Here is a 17,766-nt window from a genome sequence, read left to right as displayed (position 1 = left end):
TCTTTCTCCATCCATCGACCGCGCTTTTCGTGTGGGCAGAGTGGCTGTCTCCTGTCGTGTCTGGACTTGTGTTGAATGCTGACTTGCTTCTTTTTGTGCCATTTCGATGGCATACTTTCACAAATTTGCTGTTCAAGCAAAACTGCTGTTTTCTTCAGTGGGTGGCCCTTTGCCTACCACCCACAAAACATATGTTAGCTACACTAGGTGTTCCACTTAATCATGTTTTCCCTAGCAAGCAGATAGTGATCAGCTCAACCTTTTTCAGCTCGTATTTTCCGTTTGTGTGCGTGTGTGTTATTTTCCGATGTGGACTTATGACAAGCCAGTATGGGAAATAGCAAAGAAGAAGAAATACTTTGCTCCCAGACTTCAATCGATGTTTGAGTTTGCTTGGGAGTTTTATGATTGAAATGTGGGTGTTTTGCTATACCCGATAGAATAATCGATTCTAAAAATATTCTATAGATACAGCCCCCCCAAAGGTCTAATTTCTTTGCATTCTACGTGAATGAGAGTAAATTTGCTAAATATGATGTGGGATGAGCAGCTATCTGCGTTGAGAGGTGGGGCCGTCGGAGGACAATGGGAATGGGGGGGGGGGGGGGGCGTCCCTAATACCAGAGAGCGATCCCTCCTAATCCTCTGTTAGTGTCCCCTTTGATTGTTTTTCGGGTTGCAAAGGGGGAGGGGCGGCACCCCACGTGAAAGCGTCTGGTGTTATTTTCACTATGAGACGACATCACCCCCCCAAAAAAAATCTTGGTTGGCTAACACTTGCTGAGTCCAGGTAGCGCTGGTGTGCTGACCAGGCACAGGCGCTCTTTGTTGAGGAGAAAAACGACTGATAAACGGGATGACAAAGAGTCGCACACTGAGGGAGGCAGCGAGAGTGGGAGGGAACGACGGATAGTGGGTGGGATAATAAAATTGCGGGTGGGAGGGATGGAGGTGGCTGGGCGGGTTGACACATAGTCATTTTAGCTTGAGGATTTGCACCAGCGTCTATTTCCAACACGCTCACTTCCCCAACCTTGGAAATCCCGGAGCACAAAGAAGACCCTTCCTCTTCTTCTTGCTGCTGCTGCAGAGTCAATGAAGGTGAGGAAGAAAAGCAAGGAGGCGGAAAAGGAGGGAGATACCGTTGCTGTCATGGTAAGTCATGAATGAGGACGAGGGGGGTCCCCCTCCGTGCTTGAAAGGTGCTTTTTCATAGCGAGGTTGAGACTGCGGGTTTTAATCCGATTGGGGGAAAAGCGGGATTTTTTTTTTTCCAGAATGGAGACTGCTTTAGTGCTTTGTTTACTCGCCAGTGAGAGGCTCTCAGCATCCTCCTCATGTGTGCCTCATCCACGCGCCCTCTCCATCCCTCACTCAAGCGCGCCACGGATGCTAAAATCTTGTTGCTAGCGTCTTCCTTTGTATGATTTTCCAATCCGACGGTTGCTGGAGTAGGATGGATGCCCGCTAGTTTGGCATGAGCTTCGGGCTGGTGGGGTGAGGAAGGGGAGGGGGGGGCTCGGGTTTCACTCCTCTTCCGAGAGGGGAGAAAGCGACAGTGTAAACAGAGAGAGAAGATGGCTGTAGAGGAAGGTGCCGGATATCCAACGCATGTGAGTAAATGGCGCTCGTTTATTGTTCCAAAACTTGAAAATGCAACACGCTGAGGGATTTTCTCACTTTTCACTTGAGTCATATTACCAATTGCCCAAAATAGCAACCTCAGTAATTGACAGTTTGACCTGCGAGCATTGTGTACTGAGGGCTTTGAAACAAGAGAAGGTTCTGGACCACGTGTCTCCTTGAACGTAAAGAAGGTTTGCAGTATCTCGCTGACTTCTTTCATCATCTGTTGTGATGTAAGCGCAAAGGTTTTTGGCACCGGACACCTTTTTGTGGCCTGTCGCCGGGCCTCGACCCTTTTTGTACTTCTACTGTGCGGTTTTTGTTTAGTCAGGACAGCGAGGGATCAAGTGGAACAATACGAGCGCTGCGACCATTCCATTGCTTGTTCCAAACGCTCTCAGCTCTCTGAACAATCAGCACATGACCCCAAGCCTCCGCGTCGGTTTGTGCGCGCTTTTCTAGGTGACACGTTTGGTTGTTTCGTACCTAAAGCTCGAGCTTTATTCAAAAAACATCTGCCTTTCACGTCACAGTCTTGACGCCGTAACTGCTGAACAGGCTTAACATTTCCGATCGTTGGCCTCGGATGTTTCCGAGTACATTCCAGAAATTAACACGCCCCACCTCACGGGAGAATCGGTCACGATAATCTTTTCGAGTCATCAGACAATTTCCCATTCGCTGACTTGCTGTCAATTTTTTTTTTATGGCGATGTATCATGTTTGCTTCTATCACAAATGACATCACATAACATCCTTTGTCATAAATCATCATCCACTGAGCATACCTAGCGGTAATGTGCTAGCAATAGTGCCCATGTCACTAGCTTAATGTTTCTTGTGCTTCCATTTTTTTTAAGCTTCTGTGTTTAATCAGAGGCGGCATGGTAAGTTCTCACCTTTGCTGTCATTTCCCCACCGACGAGCTGCTTTTTTACCCTGAGCTGGCCAAGCTCCATTAAAAATAAATCTACGCGCCTCGTCTCTTCACGTCATTCCCTCGCGTGTCGTTTTCCTCTAAGGCCGTCCTCCGAGGCTTAACCTATACTCTCTGACGGCGCCATTTTCTTTCAATATCCGATACCGTGGGGAGGCTTAGCCCATATTTGGCTTATAAATCTGCCGCCCTTCTCCTGTCTGACGCACCTTCATCTTCAATGGACAGATTTGGCGAGGGCGGAGCAACCGACATGTTGGTCGCTAAGCATTAAGGGATAAAGCGGCGAGATGGGCGATTGGCGACTTCAACTATTTAATCTGCCACTTAAGCCGGCCGCATAAAGAAGAAGAGAATATAATATCATGTTCTAGAAACTCCGTCGCATGACGACGAAGTGCAGCTGTTTGAGCTCCGTTGTCGTTTTGTTGGCGTCAAGCCATTTGAACCTGCGTGTTTTTACGTCAGAGGCATGTTGTTGATCAGGCGGGCAAGCTCCAGCATATAACGCATGCTTTCACACATTGGGACTGCTTATGTAAGAAAGAGGACAACTCTTTGGATGTGGACCAGCACACACACACACACACATGCTGCACAGATGTTATCCTGCATGGGAAACTTTGGCTTTAATAAGCAATGAATGAGGACAGACTTGTCCAAGGTCATCGGAGAGACTTTAGTTAAGTCTATTATGATTCTGCGACAAGTGCACATTTTGGTGTTAATTAAAAATGTTTGACACATATAGATTATTGACTTATTTGGACCTCGGAGTATATTATTTGCCCCTTGAGCAGTTCTGACACTTTTTAGGGATGCCTTAGTGCAGCCGCCTTGACCTGTTGCTTGTTTGTCTCCCGTCTTGACTTCTTTGCAGCGCTCTGTCAATCCAAACAAAGCATTATTAACTTTGAACGAGCAGAATTTTAAGCCACATTCCGCAGTTGGCTGTCTGGTGTCGTAGAGGCCATGAGAGCCGAGATGTACTCTTGGGAGGGGTTGTCAAGAAAGGAAGACACTGTTCCTAGAAAGGAGCGTGAGTTGAAAGGTCCCAGTAATCAGGAAATGACTCTGACAAATATTTTCCATTCACAAACTGGTTCGGTGTGCTGCTCTGTTTGTTTCTGGATCAGGCCCTACTGTCGCTTGTCGAGCAGGTTCTCGTGCTGAATGATATTCTGGAAGTAAGCCCTGTTTGCTTCGTGGTACTCTATTTTGAAGCCACGCCTCTTGCGTACAAAAGATCCACTTGTAGGAAGCAGCAAAATGTAAGCACGGTGGAAACGCAGAGCACCAGCTCCACTTTTTCAGCTTTTGTCCGTTTCCCCCACACCCCCCTTTCATCCCTCGCTGACATTTTCTTATGGGGCAAAAATATGCTTACCTCGTCATTTGATTTGAGCCCACAAAGCTCTGTTTTCGAGGGCGGTCCAGCACATTCGGGGAGGCTGCGACCGGGAACTCTGGCTGTCAGGATCCTGCCTCCGGGATTTGAAGGAAGGCTGACGGCGTACATGCATGCTTGGCATGCCGGAGCTCTGCTGGCTTGCATATGGTCTACAGGAGGTTTTGCTTTTTAAATCGGCATCTGGACCGGAAGAAATTGCAAACTTGAAAGCACTGAGTGATGCTGGCGGATGATGGAGTGCACGAAGCGCATGTGCGGATGCTAGCTTGGCTCTTCTGATGTCGTTTGCGTTGAGGAATGATGACTGAGTTCTACCTGGTACCTGGAAATACATTTTATTCTGCATTTTCCATTGCAGCTCATTATTTTCTTATTTATTATATTTTATATTATTATGTCATATTTATCATCTTTTTCTTGCTTGCCTCTCTCTCTGCAGTCTGACAGTAATGCCAGTTACTTGCGAGCTGCCCGGGCTGGAAACCTTGAAAAGGTCCTTGACTACCTCAAGTCTGGGGTCGAGATTAACATTTGCAATCAGGTGAGTTGGGCACACGTTAACTCATTCACTGCCATTGACGACGAAAGACGTCAATGGCATCGATATTTTAATTGGGCTGCCACTGAGTTAAGAGAGACAGACTGGCATGGAAACAAATCAAATGAAATGACCCTCCCTCCTCATCTTGTGTTGATTAGCATAGCATGTTTCAAGATGGCTCATTGTCGCCTGGCGACTAACAATTAAACATTTCTCTTTGTCACCGCTTCTCATTCACTCGTCATGGCAGAGCAATAAAGTCACCCCGTCCGCCGGTCGACTAATCCTGTGTCGCCGCTACGATGCCTCTAAGTGACTTGTTTGCTTTTTGCTCAGAATGGCCTGAATGCTCTCCATCTAGCCTCTAAAGAGGGCCACGTGGAGGTTGTGGCTGAGCTGCTGAAACTGGGCGCCGCCGTGGATGCTGCCACTAAGGTAAGCCTCCATTCGCCTCACGCAGCGACGATTTTGGGAGCTCCGTTTGGATCAGTGCGTGGGCTGCGGGGATTAAACGGTGCCAAGCCGCCGCTGCTGCTCCATAGGTGGGGATGAAGAGAATTTATTTTGAATTATAACTCTTTTAACGGCCTCAGCTGCTGGAGGAATGGCAAAAAATGTGCTTTAAAATGGTGACATGAACAACAACCCCTAATGGCATGCATAATGGGAGGGGTCGGCTCTTCTGAAGCTGCTTTCATCTGATGCTAATAAACACTTTTGAGGGGGAAATATTATCCCCCATTAATGTCTGGCAGTCGTTTCCGCCACCCCACCCCGCCCCGCCTCTCTGCCACAGGCTACAAACCTTCTGCTGACAAATGTATCATGTGATGAAATATTCAAGAAGAAGGCGAGGGTCTCCCCAATTAAAGCCTCGTAATTGGGACCCCGAGCAGTCTGAGGGACGAGTGGAAGGTCTTGGGGATTCTTTGTGTGTGTGTGTGTGGGGGGGGGGATTTTTTTTTTTTTTTTTTACTTTAGACAGTCAATGAGGAGGAGGTAGGAAGCTGCCATTGTTTATATGTCCCACACGCGTCTTTGTTCGTGGTTCTGTCTCCTTTTCCCGGTAAAGAACACGCCGCACGTGTCACCGTCGCCCGACAGCGCACTACATTGCTTTCACGTGGCCGGCGGGGCAATCCGCGAGGTCATTTGTGCCATCACGGGGACGGCGCGGGTTCACAAAAGCCGCTGCAAGCATATTTACGGCCAAGGCTCGTTTATGCACGTGGCATCGGAAGTGACACATTGTTGGCAGCGCGGCAGGCTGGGAGAGCTTGAAAGCCTTTGGAACTTAAGTGTGATTGGTACTGGGATATAAAAAGACTTGGCTGCATCTCACACACACACACACACACACACACGCACGCACGCGCGGGCACACACTTTCAGAAAACAGGTGTGCGAGATCTTAACAGCATTCCCGCGGCTGTTCCGTGTAATCCAGAAAGGAAACACTGCCCTGCACATCGCCTCGTTGGCCGGCCAAACGGAAGTCGTCAAAGAGCTGGTCACAAACGGAGCCAATGTCAACGCACAATCTCAGGTGAGCCCCACACAAGCAAAAGCGGACGTGGAAGATGTTCCCAATGTAAATGAAGCATTTCATGATTGGTCAATCCACAACTGAGCATTTCACTGTGAAGTTGGAGCGTCATTTTGTCATGCCGGAGCCGTGTCTAATAGAAACAAAGTGTGAAGCCGGTTGTTAGCTTGCGTGGACTTTCAATTTGCTAGCTGCTCATGCTATATGTACTCCAATTTTTAACATCTCAACTGATTTGTTTTTTTAAATGGGATCCCACAAATATGAAGGAAAGCATTGCCAGGTGTGCTTTGATGGATCTCACAGCGGGCGTTGTGCTTTCCAAGATCAGTTCTGAAGGTCTGTGGTTCTGTTTTGTCTGTGCTGCAGAATGGCTTCACTCCTCTGTACATGGCATCCCAGGAGAATCACCTGGAGGTGGTGCGCTTCCTTTTGGAGAACAACACAAGTCAGAGTATGGCCACCGAGGTACAGCACACAAAAAATTGGACAAGCCACAAATGGTCCCCGAGCCGTAGTTTCGACACCACCGATCTAACCGTCCAACTTGTCTGGTCTTATCTATTCCGATTTCCATTTTACGGTTCTCGGCCCAGTTTTATCGACTGCTCAAAGGTAGAGTGACCTTGAGCCGTCTTGAAGGTGATCTCGGCTACGATTTAACGTCGTTCAGCTTGTGCGGACACACACAAATGCTACACATTTGAACGTCACAGAAGACCGATGTGGTTAATTAAATAGCCGAGGGATCCGGACAAGTCAATCTCTTGCACTTTCATTGTTTAAATACATACGGGGAAGGGATTTCCATTAGGTTGACCAGCTAGCTGTTAGCGACTAGTCAGCTGCTAGTGTTTGAGCTAATGATCACTTCGTGATGTTCAGCAACTTGCTCGTTTTGACTTTGGACTGTGCGCAGGATGGGTTCACCCCTCTGGCAGTGGCCCTCCAGCAGGGCCACGACCAAGTGGTCTCCTTGCTTCTGGAGAACGACACCAAGGGCAAAGTGCGTCTGCCCGCCCTGCACATCGCCGCCCGTAAGGACGACACTAAGGCCGCCGCACTGCTCCTTCAGAATGACCACAACGCCGACGTGGAGTCCAAGGTGAGGCACCCACGTGGGACAGTTTGTGTGTTGTTGATTTTTTTTATGACTTGCAACCACTTTTGAGGAACTTCTCAAGTTCTCCGCTCACAATGGAGGCCCTTGTCGTTTTCCTCACTAACTACACATTCTCTCCTCTCTTGGCTGACTTTGTAGATGATGAATAGAACAACAGAGGTACTCCTCAACTCTGTACATAAAGTCTCTCCATCTCAGCTCATAACCAGTCTGAAAAAAAAAAACCCTCCCCCAAAACAGTACCCTCAATTTACTGCGGTTTTGAAGCCCCTTTGCCCCACTCCTTGTTTCCATGTAGCGCCATCCTTCTCCCCTTCTATGTCTTCACTCATGTTAGCAGATAGTCTCCCAAAGAGACTAGACTGGATCAATGGCGCATGTTTTGCTGCCTTTTGGCTGTACTTTGGGGTATTGAAGCTCTCCTTAATGGTTTCATGGTGCCCTAAAATGGAAGCTTCGGCTGTAATTTTGGGGCAAAAAGAATTGAGTCTCAAAATCGACTTAATTGTCATAATCCCGCGACCCATGAAACTGATTAATATGATAACCAGTATGTGGAGCATGTCGAGCGGTTATCAGCAGTAGCTTGCCCTCAACCCGCATGGCAACAGATGATGTTAGTTGATGCTAGGCTAAGCTTTACATTTGGTGTGTGAATGCTGAGAGAAGAGCATTTACACCAAATGCCGTGAAAGCCCTTCTTCAAAGTGCCATTTTTATTCATATTTGAACTTCGACTGCAAACTTGCCCCTTTATTTTTTTAATTTATTTATTTTTTGCTAATCTGTACACTGACAAAAAGAAAATCTCCTGACACCAGTTTCACTGATGGACATAGAATTGGGTGGACATGATAGGATCCATAAAAGTCTCAAGTTATGAACACCAAGTCAACCATTCTAGGTTTAGGCCATGTTGGAGTGAATTCCAGTGCTCGAATGTTGACAAATTCCAACTGGGGAGTTGGGAAATAATAAGACCCAAAAAGGAGCGGCCATCCTAGACAACTAAATTAAACTCTAGATTTGTTGCAGCTTTAATTTGTCTCGTTATATTTGAGCTTGCATTTACCCCTCATAATGCCAATGCTGTCGAAGAGAATGTGCAGGTTTTTCAGAGCAAAGGATCGTCAGCTTGGCCCGCTTTCTGATCTGTTCCTAATTATTGGAATCCCACAAGAGGGTTGTTCACACGGGACCTGCCAATTCCTTTGACGTTCTATCAATTCATTTGCGTCTTTGGCATTTTTGGCTTTGGCGACTCTCAGCGTTCACACGCAATTTCCAAGGGAAACGCAAATTGGAGTTGCCAAAAGCATTTTGGATGCTACCAGAATAGCTTTGCTGCTATGTTAACACCTTGTTAATTTGGCACTCCGATGTCTTTGTGTGGAAACGTATCCAAAAATTGTAAAGAAAAAAAGAGAAGAATGTTTTGACACGGTCTGTTTGAATTCAAATAATTCTTTTATTTTTCTTTGCCTCCATTGTTTGAACAAGATATCCGTCAGCAAACACCTCCTTTCCCCTGGATTATCAGTAATGTGGAATGATTACACAGCACTCACGGAGCTGTTGTGTCATTTGGACAGCTGTCGTTCACTAAGCCAGGAAATGACTCATATTCACAATGTTGTGTTCATTTGCAGGGTCAGTTTAGGCATCTCAACCAAACATCTAAATTACATTTCACCTTATCAAACATTTACACTATGATGTATATTAAAGTACAGTTGCAGTATACATATATATTGTTGGCACGGATTTGTGTTTTTTTTTTAATGATTTGTATTACAATGTGTTTTCACTTTTGTTTGTGTGTGTGTTCCAATCAGAGTGGCTTCACCCCACTTCACATCGCAGCCCACTATGGCAACATTAACGTGGCCACGCTGCTTTTGAACCGAGGGGCCGCTGTGGACTTCATGGCCAGGGTGAGTTTCGTGCGCCCTCTGCTGTCTGGAAAGTGAACTGCATCCCGTCTCCGTCCATCAATCAAGATTCCTCATGAATGAATGAAATGGTTTACCCTCGAAAATTACAAGATACATAATGAAAGCAAGAGGCTTTGATCATAGTTAAACATAACTTAATGATAGTTTACAGTCTAATGAAATAAAAATAAATAAAAAAAACACAAAAGTGGGTTGAACTCAAGTTCCAAAATATACTGAATAAATTTGGTATAAATATATTTTTTTAGGAGGTGCAAATTTGACATGAGTTTAGCGGAGTCAGCAAAGGTCCACAATTACATCAGCTAATGTCTGGAGGTGTGTGCCGCTTTCTGGCATTAATCACATGTTGTATCTGTAGAAGGAGGAAGCCTGCAGATGAGAATAGCAGCACTTGTGTCGTTATCATAGTCATTAAGTGCCACGCAATGTTTGTTTTAGTGACTCGCTGATAATGAACCATTGTTTCTTGTAGTACTAATTTGCCATGGCCTCTTTCCCTGTCTTCAGAATGACATCACGCCCCTCCACGTGGCCTCTAAAAGGGGCAACAGCAACATGGTCAAGCTGCTACTGGACCGAGGCTCCAAAATAGACGCCAAGACCAAGGTGACAGCATGATTCTTGTCATAATGGGAGATCGGTGATGTTTTATCAAGTTCCACTGGGTTTTTAACGCAGATGTGGGGATACATTCAAAAACACCAACCATTATATTTAATAACCCTTCATCGAGTTCATCTATCGTAAAAATCACCTTTTTGACCCCAGCGAAGAATTTTAGGTCATTGCCATTGTCAATTCAGTATAATATACAGTACTTTATTTGTCTTTAATTAAAGTAGTGGCTTGACATCAGGGGCAGCGCTAGATGGTGGCCATTGGTGGCTGTGGTCATCTTTCAAAAATAAGCTTACAGCTTTTTAATACCACTTCCTGTTTAAGTTTACTGTCAAGCTAAACGTGAAATTGAGAATTACGTGTATTTTATTGAAAAAAAAAACCCAAACAACTTTGATTTACTGTCAGATAGCTTGATGCTAGCATCATCATAAATGCCCTGCTAACTAACCCCCCTTGTTCTATCGGCAGGACGGTCTGACTCCTCTTCACTGTGGGGCGAGAAGCGGTCATGCACAGGTGGTGGAAATCCTGCTGGACAGAGGCGCTCCCATCTTGTCCAAGACTAAGGTAGCTGCGGCTCTGGGAACGTTTCAAATATTCGCAGTAGAGTAGAGTTTTTTTTCCAGCTCATGGGCAGCTGCATACCAGATTACAGTGGTACCTTGACTTGTGTGTTTTTCAAGTTGCTCGCTTGATTTGTCGCTTTGAAAATAGGAATTTTACACATAAGAATGAACTTGAATTTACTTGAATAGCGGCAGTGAACAGGCAGTCTGTGCTGAAACACTTCTGGTACAAACAATTGTTACGCAACAATAGTTATCAACTGTACACAAAATAATCTGCGAATCGTCAGGACCACAAACAAAATTCTGTTGTGTTTGGTTTTATAATTCAAGGTACCACTGTCCGTTTGTGAGATTTGTCCACCTTGTCAGTAACAGTCAGTAGCAGTGAATGAATTAGCTCTCTTCCCCACACCTTTCCAGTCACATAGCAGCGCTTTTATTGTTGCCGCGGCGACGTGGTGTGGCACCGTCCCCGGCCACATCCGTCCGACCTGAACTCACCGCGTCCACTTTGACCTGGCGGGACCACCAATGTAACCGCGTAGACATTGTTGTAATGCCCTCGTTATAACAATGCTCCCGCAGCCTCCCGATCGATCACAGTCACCTGATGTCCGCCTGACTGACTTGCTGTCCGTCTGTCTGTCCATCCGTCTATGTTTCCGTGTTTCTCTCTCTTTCTCTGCCCCCCCGTCGCTTCCTCTCCATCCCACCTCAGAACGGCCTGTCGCCGCTCCACATGGCCACTCAGGGCGACCACCTGAACTGCGTGCAGCTGTTGCTGCAGCACGACGTGCCGGTGGACGACGTCACCAACGACTACCTGACAGCGCTGCACGTGGCCGCCCACTGCGGGCACTACAAGGTGGCTAAGCTCATCGTGGACAAGAAGGCCAACCCCAACGCCAAGGCCCTGGTAGGACAGGGGAGGGGTCGACTTGGAAGCGCTATTTTAAACTAGCATAATTAGCTTCATTCTTGAAATAGCCATTGTACCGGATCTCTTCCAATTGTGGGAATTCTCGCGGTTGCATACTCGCTAAGCCTTTTGATTTCTCCACAGAACGGTTTCACCCCGCTTCATATCGCCTGCAAGAAGAACAGAGTAAAAGTGATGGAGCTGCTGCTGAAGCAGGGAGCGTCCATCCAGGCCGTAACCGAGGTGCTGCTCACGTGTCTTTAGTCATTTCTAACGGACATTGAAGTTGAAGTTATTTATATTCTCACACTTACTTGCATATGTTTCTTTGCAGTCTGGCCTGACACCAATCCACGTGGCAGCCTTCATGGGTCACGAGAACATCGTCCACGCGCTCACCCATCACGGAGCTTCACCCAACACCACTAACGTGGTGAGAGAATCGTCACTGCATTGTTCTCTGTTGAAAAAGTGTGCGGCTTTTTTGCTCAAAGTCCGACCGTCATCATGTAGAGGGGCGAGACGGCGCTCCACATGGCAGCCAGGGCAGGGCAGGCCGACGTGGTTCGGTACCTGCTCAAGAACGGGGCCAAAGTGGAGACCAAGTCCAAGGTGTGCACTTCTTTTTCATATCACAAAAACATGCCATTTGAAGACTTGCTGTAAAGTCGAGTATTCAAATCAAATTCAATTTCAGGATGACCAGACGGCGCTGCACATCTCCAGTCGTCTGGGCAAGGTGGACATTGTGCAGCAGCTGCTGCAGTGCGGCGCCTCGGCCAACGCCGCCACCACCTCAGGCTACACGCCGCTGCACCTTGCGGCCCGCGAAGGCCATCAGGATGTCGCCACCATGCTCCTGGAGAACGGAGCCTCTCTGGCTTCCTCCACAAAGGTAAAAAAAAAACATGTTAGAGCTACGAGAACATTCAGTTTTTCCTCTGTTGGGGTCTTTCCCATGAGTAGTTTCCCAATTGGCGAATTCCACCGAGGGAGGTCATAAGCTGTGAAGGACATTTTTTAATGGAAGTGGTTTCCGTGTGTGTGCGGGCAATGTTGCTTAGGGGGGCTTTTCGTGAAGGTGACCTCTGTCAATGGAGCAGATTAATGGAGGGTAAACCCCTTGGTGTGCACACACTCAATTACACAGTCACACACACACGCATACACACATTATCTTTCGGGACATCACTCGAGTCGAGCCGTTCCAAGGAAATGATGTCAGCGTTAAACGGCCATCTTTGCATTATTCATGTCAGTGATGGCAAAGCTTGACACAATTTTCATATCCGGATGTTTGTCATTTGGAATTCGGAGTTACAGTGGAAGTAGGAAAATAGGTCAGGTGCTTCACAACCTGCTGGGGTTCCACATTCTTTTGGAAAAAATATCTGCACCTTAATCAAGTGTACATGAGGAAGTACAGCACTGGTAGCTTTTCAAAATAAGACGACACGAAATTGTTTTTTTCAATATTTCAAATGCACTTTCCAGCTTAATCTGACTTTTATGGTGTCGTACGTCCCAACAGAAAGGGTTCAGTCCGCTCCACGTGGCCGCCAAATACGGCAAGATGGAGGTAGCCAGTCTGCTCCTGCAGAAGAGGGCTGCGCCTGACGCTGCTGGCAAGGTGAGGAGTCTATTAAAAAAAGAAAGACCAAAAGACGAGTTAGAGGCCACTAAGGCTCTCTTTGGGGAGTCTTCTTCATGGCTGATGAATTGGTCAAAATCTGTTAGCATTTAGCGGCACATAAGATCAGTCAATCATGATAATTCACGATGCTTCTATTTACTGACTCAGCAATTTTTTCGTTTACAAGATTTTCCTCCCACGTTGAACTCTGGTTGAAAATACCACAGATTACTTTTCTTGCCCATCGTCAAAGTGTTGAGCACATTCCGGCGTGATGCAGCACACACACACGGTGACTCAGTCAAGCTCACTGTCGAGCGTGTGGAATGTTGTGTGGGCGTTGTCCAAAAATGTGGGGAAGCATTATTGAACTGTGAGCCGTTATTATGATGAGGAAAGGAGGAGTCGCCCATTTTGACATATGAGAACCATTTGAATTGATGATCATGCAGTCAATCATTCATCTGTCTTCTGCTGAGTGTTCTGATTTCTTCTCAATGTTTGCATGAACCCACACGACTTACACAAAAGTCTTCAACTGTGCCATGTGTCTTTTCTGGCTCCTGTCACATTTGTGCACGTCTCCATTCAGTCCTATCTATTAACCTGCTGCTGTGTGTGTGCGTGCCTGTGGGCCATTTCAGAGCGGGCTAACTCCGCTGCATGTAGCCGCTCACTACGATAATCAGAGAGTAGCCCTGCTGTTGCTGGATCAGGGAGCTTCCCCGCACGCCGCCGCGAAGGTACACGCAACACGCAACTGTGACGGGAGGGGCCGCTGTGTGTGTCCGTATCGCATCCAAATCACATCGCTCTCATTTCTTCCATTGCGCATTAGCTCACGTTTGTGCTTATTGCTGATGGTGATGTGTTGTCAAGTCACCTCATCCAAGTCCACCTATATCCGTGTCATTAAAATTTTAAATCTAGCCTAAAATCCATTTAGAATAATGCTGGGCCTCACACCATGTAAAAGTTCAACAAAGTCAGACATAGTAGTGCTGATCACGCCAACACTGCGTTTCTCTCTTCGCCAGAACGGCTACACGCCGCTACATATTGCCGCCAAGAAGAACCAGATGGACATCGGCACCACGCTGCTGGAGTACGGCGCCGACACCAACGCGATGACGCGGCAGGGCATCAGCCCCATCCACCTGGCGGCGCAGGAGGGCAGCGTGGACCTGGTGTCACTGCTGTTAGCCAAGAGCGCTGCCGTCAACATTTGCAACAAGGTACCGTCGCTCAACAAGTGTGCTCGTCATGTCCTGTCATGTGGAAAAGGAGAGCCACGGTCTCAAATGAAGTTTTTTTGGACCAACAATTTTCTCAAGTGTATTCATTCCTATTGTGCCTGTCTTTGTGCCACGGCCAGAGCGGACTCACACCGCTCCACTTAGCGGCTCAGGAAGACAAGGTCAACGTTGCGGAAGTCCTCCTCAACCACGGCGCTGACGTCAACGCGCAAACCAAGGTACGAGCTTTCTGCCAGCGTGCACGCAGCAGATGCTTGAGTAACGTCTGCGGTTCAATAAAAGTCTCTGGGGTTCTCACAGATGGACTACACGCCGCTGCATGTGGCTTGTCACTACGGCAACGCCAAGATGGCAAACTTCCTGCTCCAGAATCATGCCAAAATCAACAGCAAAACCAAGGTGGAAAAAAATAAAGATGACAAAGTTGTGTTTTGTTGATGTCTTCATGCCGTGTGTCTTTTGCCACCGCAGAATGGATACACACCGCTGCACCAGGCGGCTCAGCAGGGCCACACGCACATCATCAACCTTCTGGTCCAGCGTGGCGCCTCAGCCAACGAGCTCACCACGGTTAGTCCCAGAGCTCCGTCGCAGCTCCATTCTTTTCTTTTCTGTGTCACTGTTTGACCAACTTTCTGTGTGTTTCTCGCACAGAATGGGAACACGGCGCTTGCCATCGCCCGTCGCCTTGGTTACATCTCAGTGGTGGACACCCTGAGGCCTGTGACAGACGAAAACCTGAATACTGCGGTGAGACGCATCAAGAATATATTTTGTAATATTTATGAATGAAGGAATTTCAAACTTAAAAACAAACCTGCTATGCTAGATAAAAGTCATTACTGTCAAAGATCCACTCAGGGACACAAATGAATAACTGTTGACCAGTTTAATTAGTGCTTCAATATTTTGTTTACGTAACAATAAACTGAGTTATTGAAACAAAACATTAAAGTATAATATTTGACCGTCAGCTGGCTAGCAATGGTAATATTTGGCCGGCTAACGCCATGCACCAAGTTGAGCTTGCAAACTTGAATTGAAAAGACGAACTAGCTTAGCGCCATCTAGGATGAAGCTAATAGATGGATTTAAAATGGGACCAAAAAGGGGAAAAAATCTTTGTTTTACAAAATCATGTGTTTTGTATCATGTATTTTGCCTCTGATGATTACTTTCCCTCTAATATTAACAGAGTGCAGCCGAAAAACACAAAATCAACGTCCCGGAAACCATGAACGAGTTCCTGGACATGTCAGATGACGAAGGTAAGCTAACAACAGTTTTTTGTTTTGTTTCCTGCACGGCATGATTGTACTGTCATAGAAACTGTGCCTTGTTGTGATGTGTTAACACGTGTGCATGTGTCACGGCGCATGCATTCAAATCTCACAGTTTGGGCCAATGTGCCTGAAAGTCTGGAGGAGGAGTCCATGTCAGATGACGATGAAGGTATCGGCTCATTAGGTTGACGTCAAAACCGCTCTGGTTGTGGCTTTGCTTTGTTGTGTGTGGTTCTTCTTCTTTTAAAATTTGACTTTTCTCTTCACGGTACTCACAACAAACACGTTTGTCTCAATACATTTGTCCGTATAGTGTATTTATAACATCTACCTCCTAGATTTGACGCTAGTTTTGCTCCCGATGTGAACTCCTGCTGACTTATTCTGAAATTCCGTTCCTCTCCGTGTAGACACAGCACGCATGTTATTTCCCACTAAAAGCTCCTTTGTTTTTTCATTTCCATCTCATCATCCTGCGTTTTTGTTGCATTGGAGATGTTCTAAAGTGCTGCAAAGGCCAAATATCAACAACAAGAGTGAGATGCTTGGGTCTCCTGAGCTTTGTTTCCTTTTGTAAAATTGATGAGCTGCCTCGCGGATGTGTTGCCTTGACAACAGTTGTGTGCGTGGGGTTGTACGTAGTGTCAACCGATAGGGGACATGACAGGTATGAGTCGGTACTGGATAGACTGAAGACTTGTACAATGATTCACAGGCGGTGTGTTTGTGTAGAGGAGAGAGTGGATGTAAAGAGTCGCTTTAATCCTTCTGGGTTAGATGGCCAATCTTGTTATGCTGCAGGCTGGTCACAATCTGTGTGTAGGCTCTCAATGCTTCTAAATACGTGATGTGCATCACACATTGCACAATTGGACGCTTGTGCAAAGTTTACAACTTGTTCACCTCCTCACGTCGGTTTCAATTGGGTTCCGCCCTCTTTTGCCAAAACTTGGCATTTGTGGCTTCTGGCCAGAACTCCTCCGCCGTCGAAGTAGAGATGACCGTTAGTGCTTGTTTGTGGTCGACACGTTCTTGGTGCGTCAGAAAAGACGTTTGCGGAGACGAGTGTCACCTCTTTAAAGCCTACGAGATGAGCTTTTCTTAGGGGATTTAACTCGGGACTTTGCAGACGTCAGATGTCACCGGACTTTACGCGTTCTTCTCCCTGTGCACCAAGAGACGAATTATTTTTGGAAGACTTTTTCACCGGTTAAAGGGAACTTCCCTTGAGATTTAAAATGACTTGCAAAATCTAAATAAAAAATAATTATGGCTGCGTCGGAGAACGGTAAGTCAACTCAAAATTGAATGATATATTCACTATAAGCGTGTCGTAACCGTATCACAACTTTATTGAATACGGTGTGTGAATTTGAGATTTTTTCGTTGCATGTTAAGAGAAGAAAATGACTAATGATGCGGAAAAACAATGTCTTTTGAAAGTCGTTTCTGTGAACTGGACAGTGGGTAGTTAAGTAAGACAATAGCAGCCAGTCAACAGGAAGCGAAAGTCCACAAAATAAAAAATGACGTTCGACTTGAAAGATTGTACGAAACGAACAGTGGCACAAAAACGTTCGTCTCGCGTTAACATGTCTCACATGACCGCAAAAGTGACTTAATTTTTCGGTAGTATATCATCCAAAACGTCCCAACGACTACACGTATGTCGACGCAAACGGGCAAAAATAATTCAATATGAACTTAAACTAATTTCATTTGCGTTCTTCTTTAAAGTGTCGGCGAATTCATGGTCTGAACATTTTCTTCTAATGTTAAATAACTATTATTGTTAGGTTTTATTGTGAAATATCAGACCGGAAACGCAACGAGTGGTGCTCTAGCGGAACTTGAGTATGATTGTAGTGCGGCACTCGCGAAGACGAGAGGGGAGGGGCTGCGGTGAACGAGCGCACTGTTTGCGGGGCTGCGCGGTGCACAAGCACCATCCAGCTATGAGGGAGAAAGCCAAGCACGCTAGCCGCGCCGCCCGTTTCGTGGAGCGGCGTGTCATCGTCCACCGGTCCGCCGATCGAGGTGCGATGTGGTGTTGCTTCACTTTTCTGCTCACCTTGTCGTTTGCGCCTTGGGGCTGTTGGGGACTCTGCTGTCAGGGAGAGGGTAGAGAGTGACTCTGGATGTAAATGGATCTATCTATCTGATATGTGTTTTTTTATGTTGTAATGTTTACTGTCCATTGCATGGTCTTGGGTGCTTTAACATCAAACAAGAACAAAGTTGCAGTAGGCCCTGCAGATGCATTCAGCAATAAATGGTGCAGATAAATGTCCTGAGGCCTCCAGTATGATTAAAAAATGATAAGGGACTACTTTTCTGCTTTAA

The 17,766-nt window shown here is 46.5% G+C and overlaps 1 protein-coding gene across 16 annotated transcripts in view; it reads left to right on the top strand.

Annotated features, from left to right (window-relative positions):
• Window positions 1–17,766, top strand: part of LOC133158725 (ankyrin-3-like) — a 69,736-nt gene that overhangs the window by 26,469 nt on the left and 25,501 nt on the right. For 8 of the 16 annotated variants that reach the window (XM_061286110.1, XM_061286102.1, XM_061286104.1 and 5 more), the window contains exons 2-23: window positions 4,414–4,515; window positions 4,852–4,950; window positions 5,963–6,061; window positions 6,431–6,529; window positions 6,981–7,166; window positions 9,020–9,118; window positions 9,650–9,748; window positions 10,232–10,330; window positions 11,051–11,248; window positions 11,396–11,494; window positions 11,586–11,684; window positions 11,765–11,863; window positions 11,949–12,146; window positions 12,783–12,881; window positions 13,529–13,627; window positions 13,922–14,119; window positions 14,260–14,358; window positions 14,441–14,539; window positions 14,612–14,710; window positions 14,795–14,890; window positions 15,336–15,408; window positions 15,536–15,592. In XM_061286110.1, coding sequence (XP_061142094.1) covers window positions 4,414–4,515; window positions 4,852–4,950; window positions 5,963–6,061; window positions 6,431–6,529; window positions 6,981–7,166; window positions 9,020–9,118; window positions 9,650–9,748; window positions 10,232–10,330; window positions 11,051–11,248; window positions 11,396–11,494; window positions 11,586–11,684; window positions 11,765–11,863; window positions 11,949–12,146; window positions 12,783–12,881; window positions 13,529–13,627; window positions 13,922–14,119; window positions 14,260–14,358; window positions 14,441–14,539; window positions 14,612–14,710; window positions 14,795–14,890; window positions 15,336–15,408; window positions 15,536–15,592 — 2,494 coding nt within the window. Of the gene's footprint in view, window positions 1–967; window positions 1,156–1,500; window positions 1,614–3,794; window positions 4,293–4,413; window positions 4,516–4,851; window positions 4,951–5,962; window positions 6,062–6,430; window positions 6,530–6,980; window positions 7,167–9,019; window positions 9,119–9,649; window positions 9,749–10,231; window positions 10,331–11,050; window positions 11,249–11,395; window positions 11,495–11,585; window positions 11,685–11,764; window positions 11,864–11,948; window positions 12,147–12,782; window positions 12,882–13,528; window positions 13,628–13,921; window positions 14,120–14,259; window positions 14,359–14,440; window positions 14,540–14,611; window positions 14,711–14,794; window positions 14,891–15,335; window positions 15,409–15,535; window positions 15,593–17,766 lie in introns of those variants that run through there. The other 8 variants (XM_061286116.1, XM_061286111.1, XM_061286115.1 and 5 more) reach the window with 5 other exon arrangements.

This window comes from Syngnathus typhle, linkage group LG8 (assembly GCF_033458585.1).
Source record: "Syngnathus typhle isolate RoL2023-S1 ecotype Sweden linkage group LG8, RoL_Styp_1.0, whole genome shotgun sequence".
Taxonomy (NCBI): Eukaryota; Metazoa; Chordata; class Actinopteri; order Syngnathiformes; family Syngnathidae; genus Syngnathus; species Syngnathus typhle.
The sequence above is the reverse complement of the archived record's forward strand: the minus strand, read 5'-3'. Positions and strand labels throughout refer to the sequence as shown.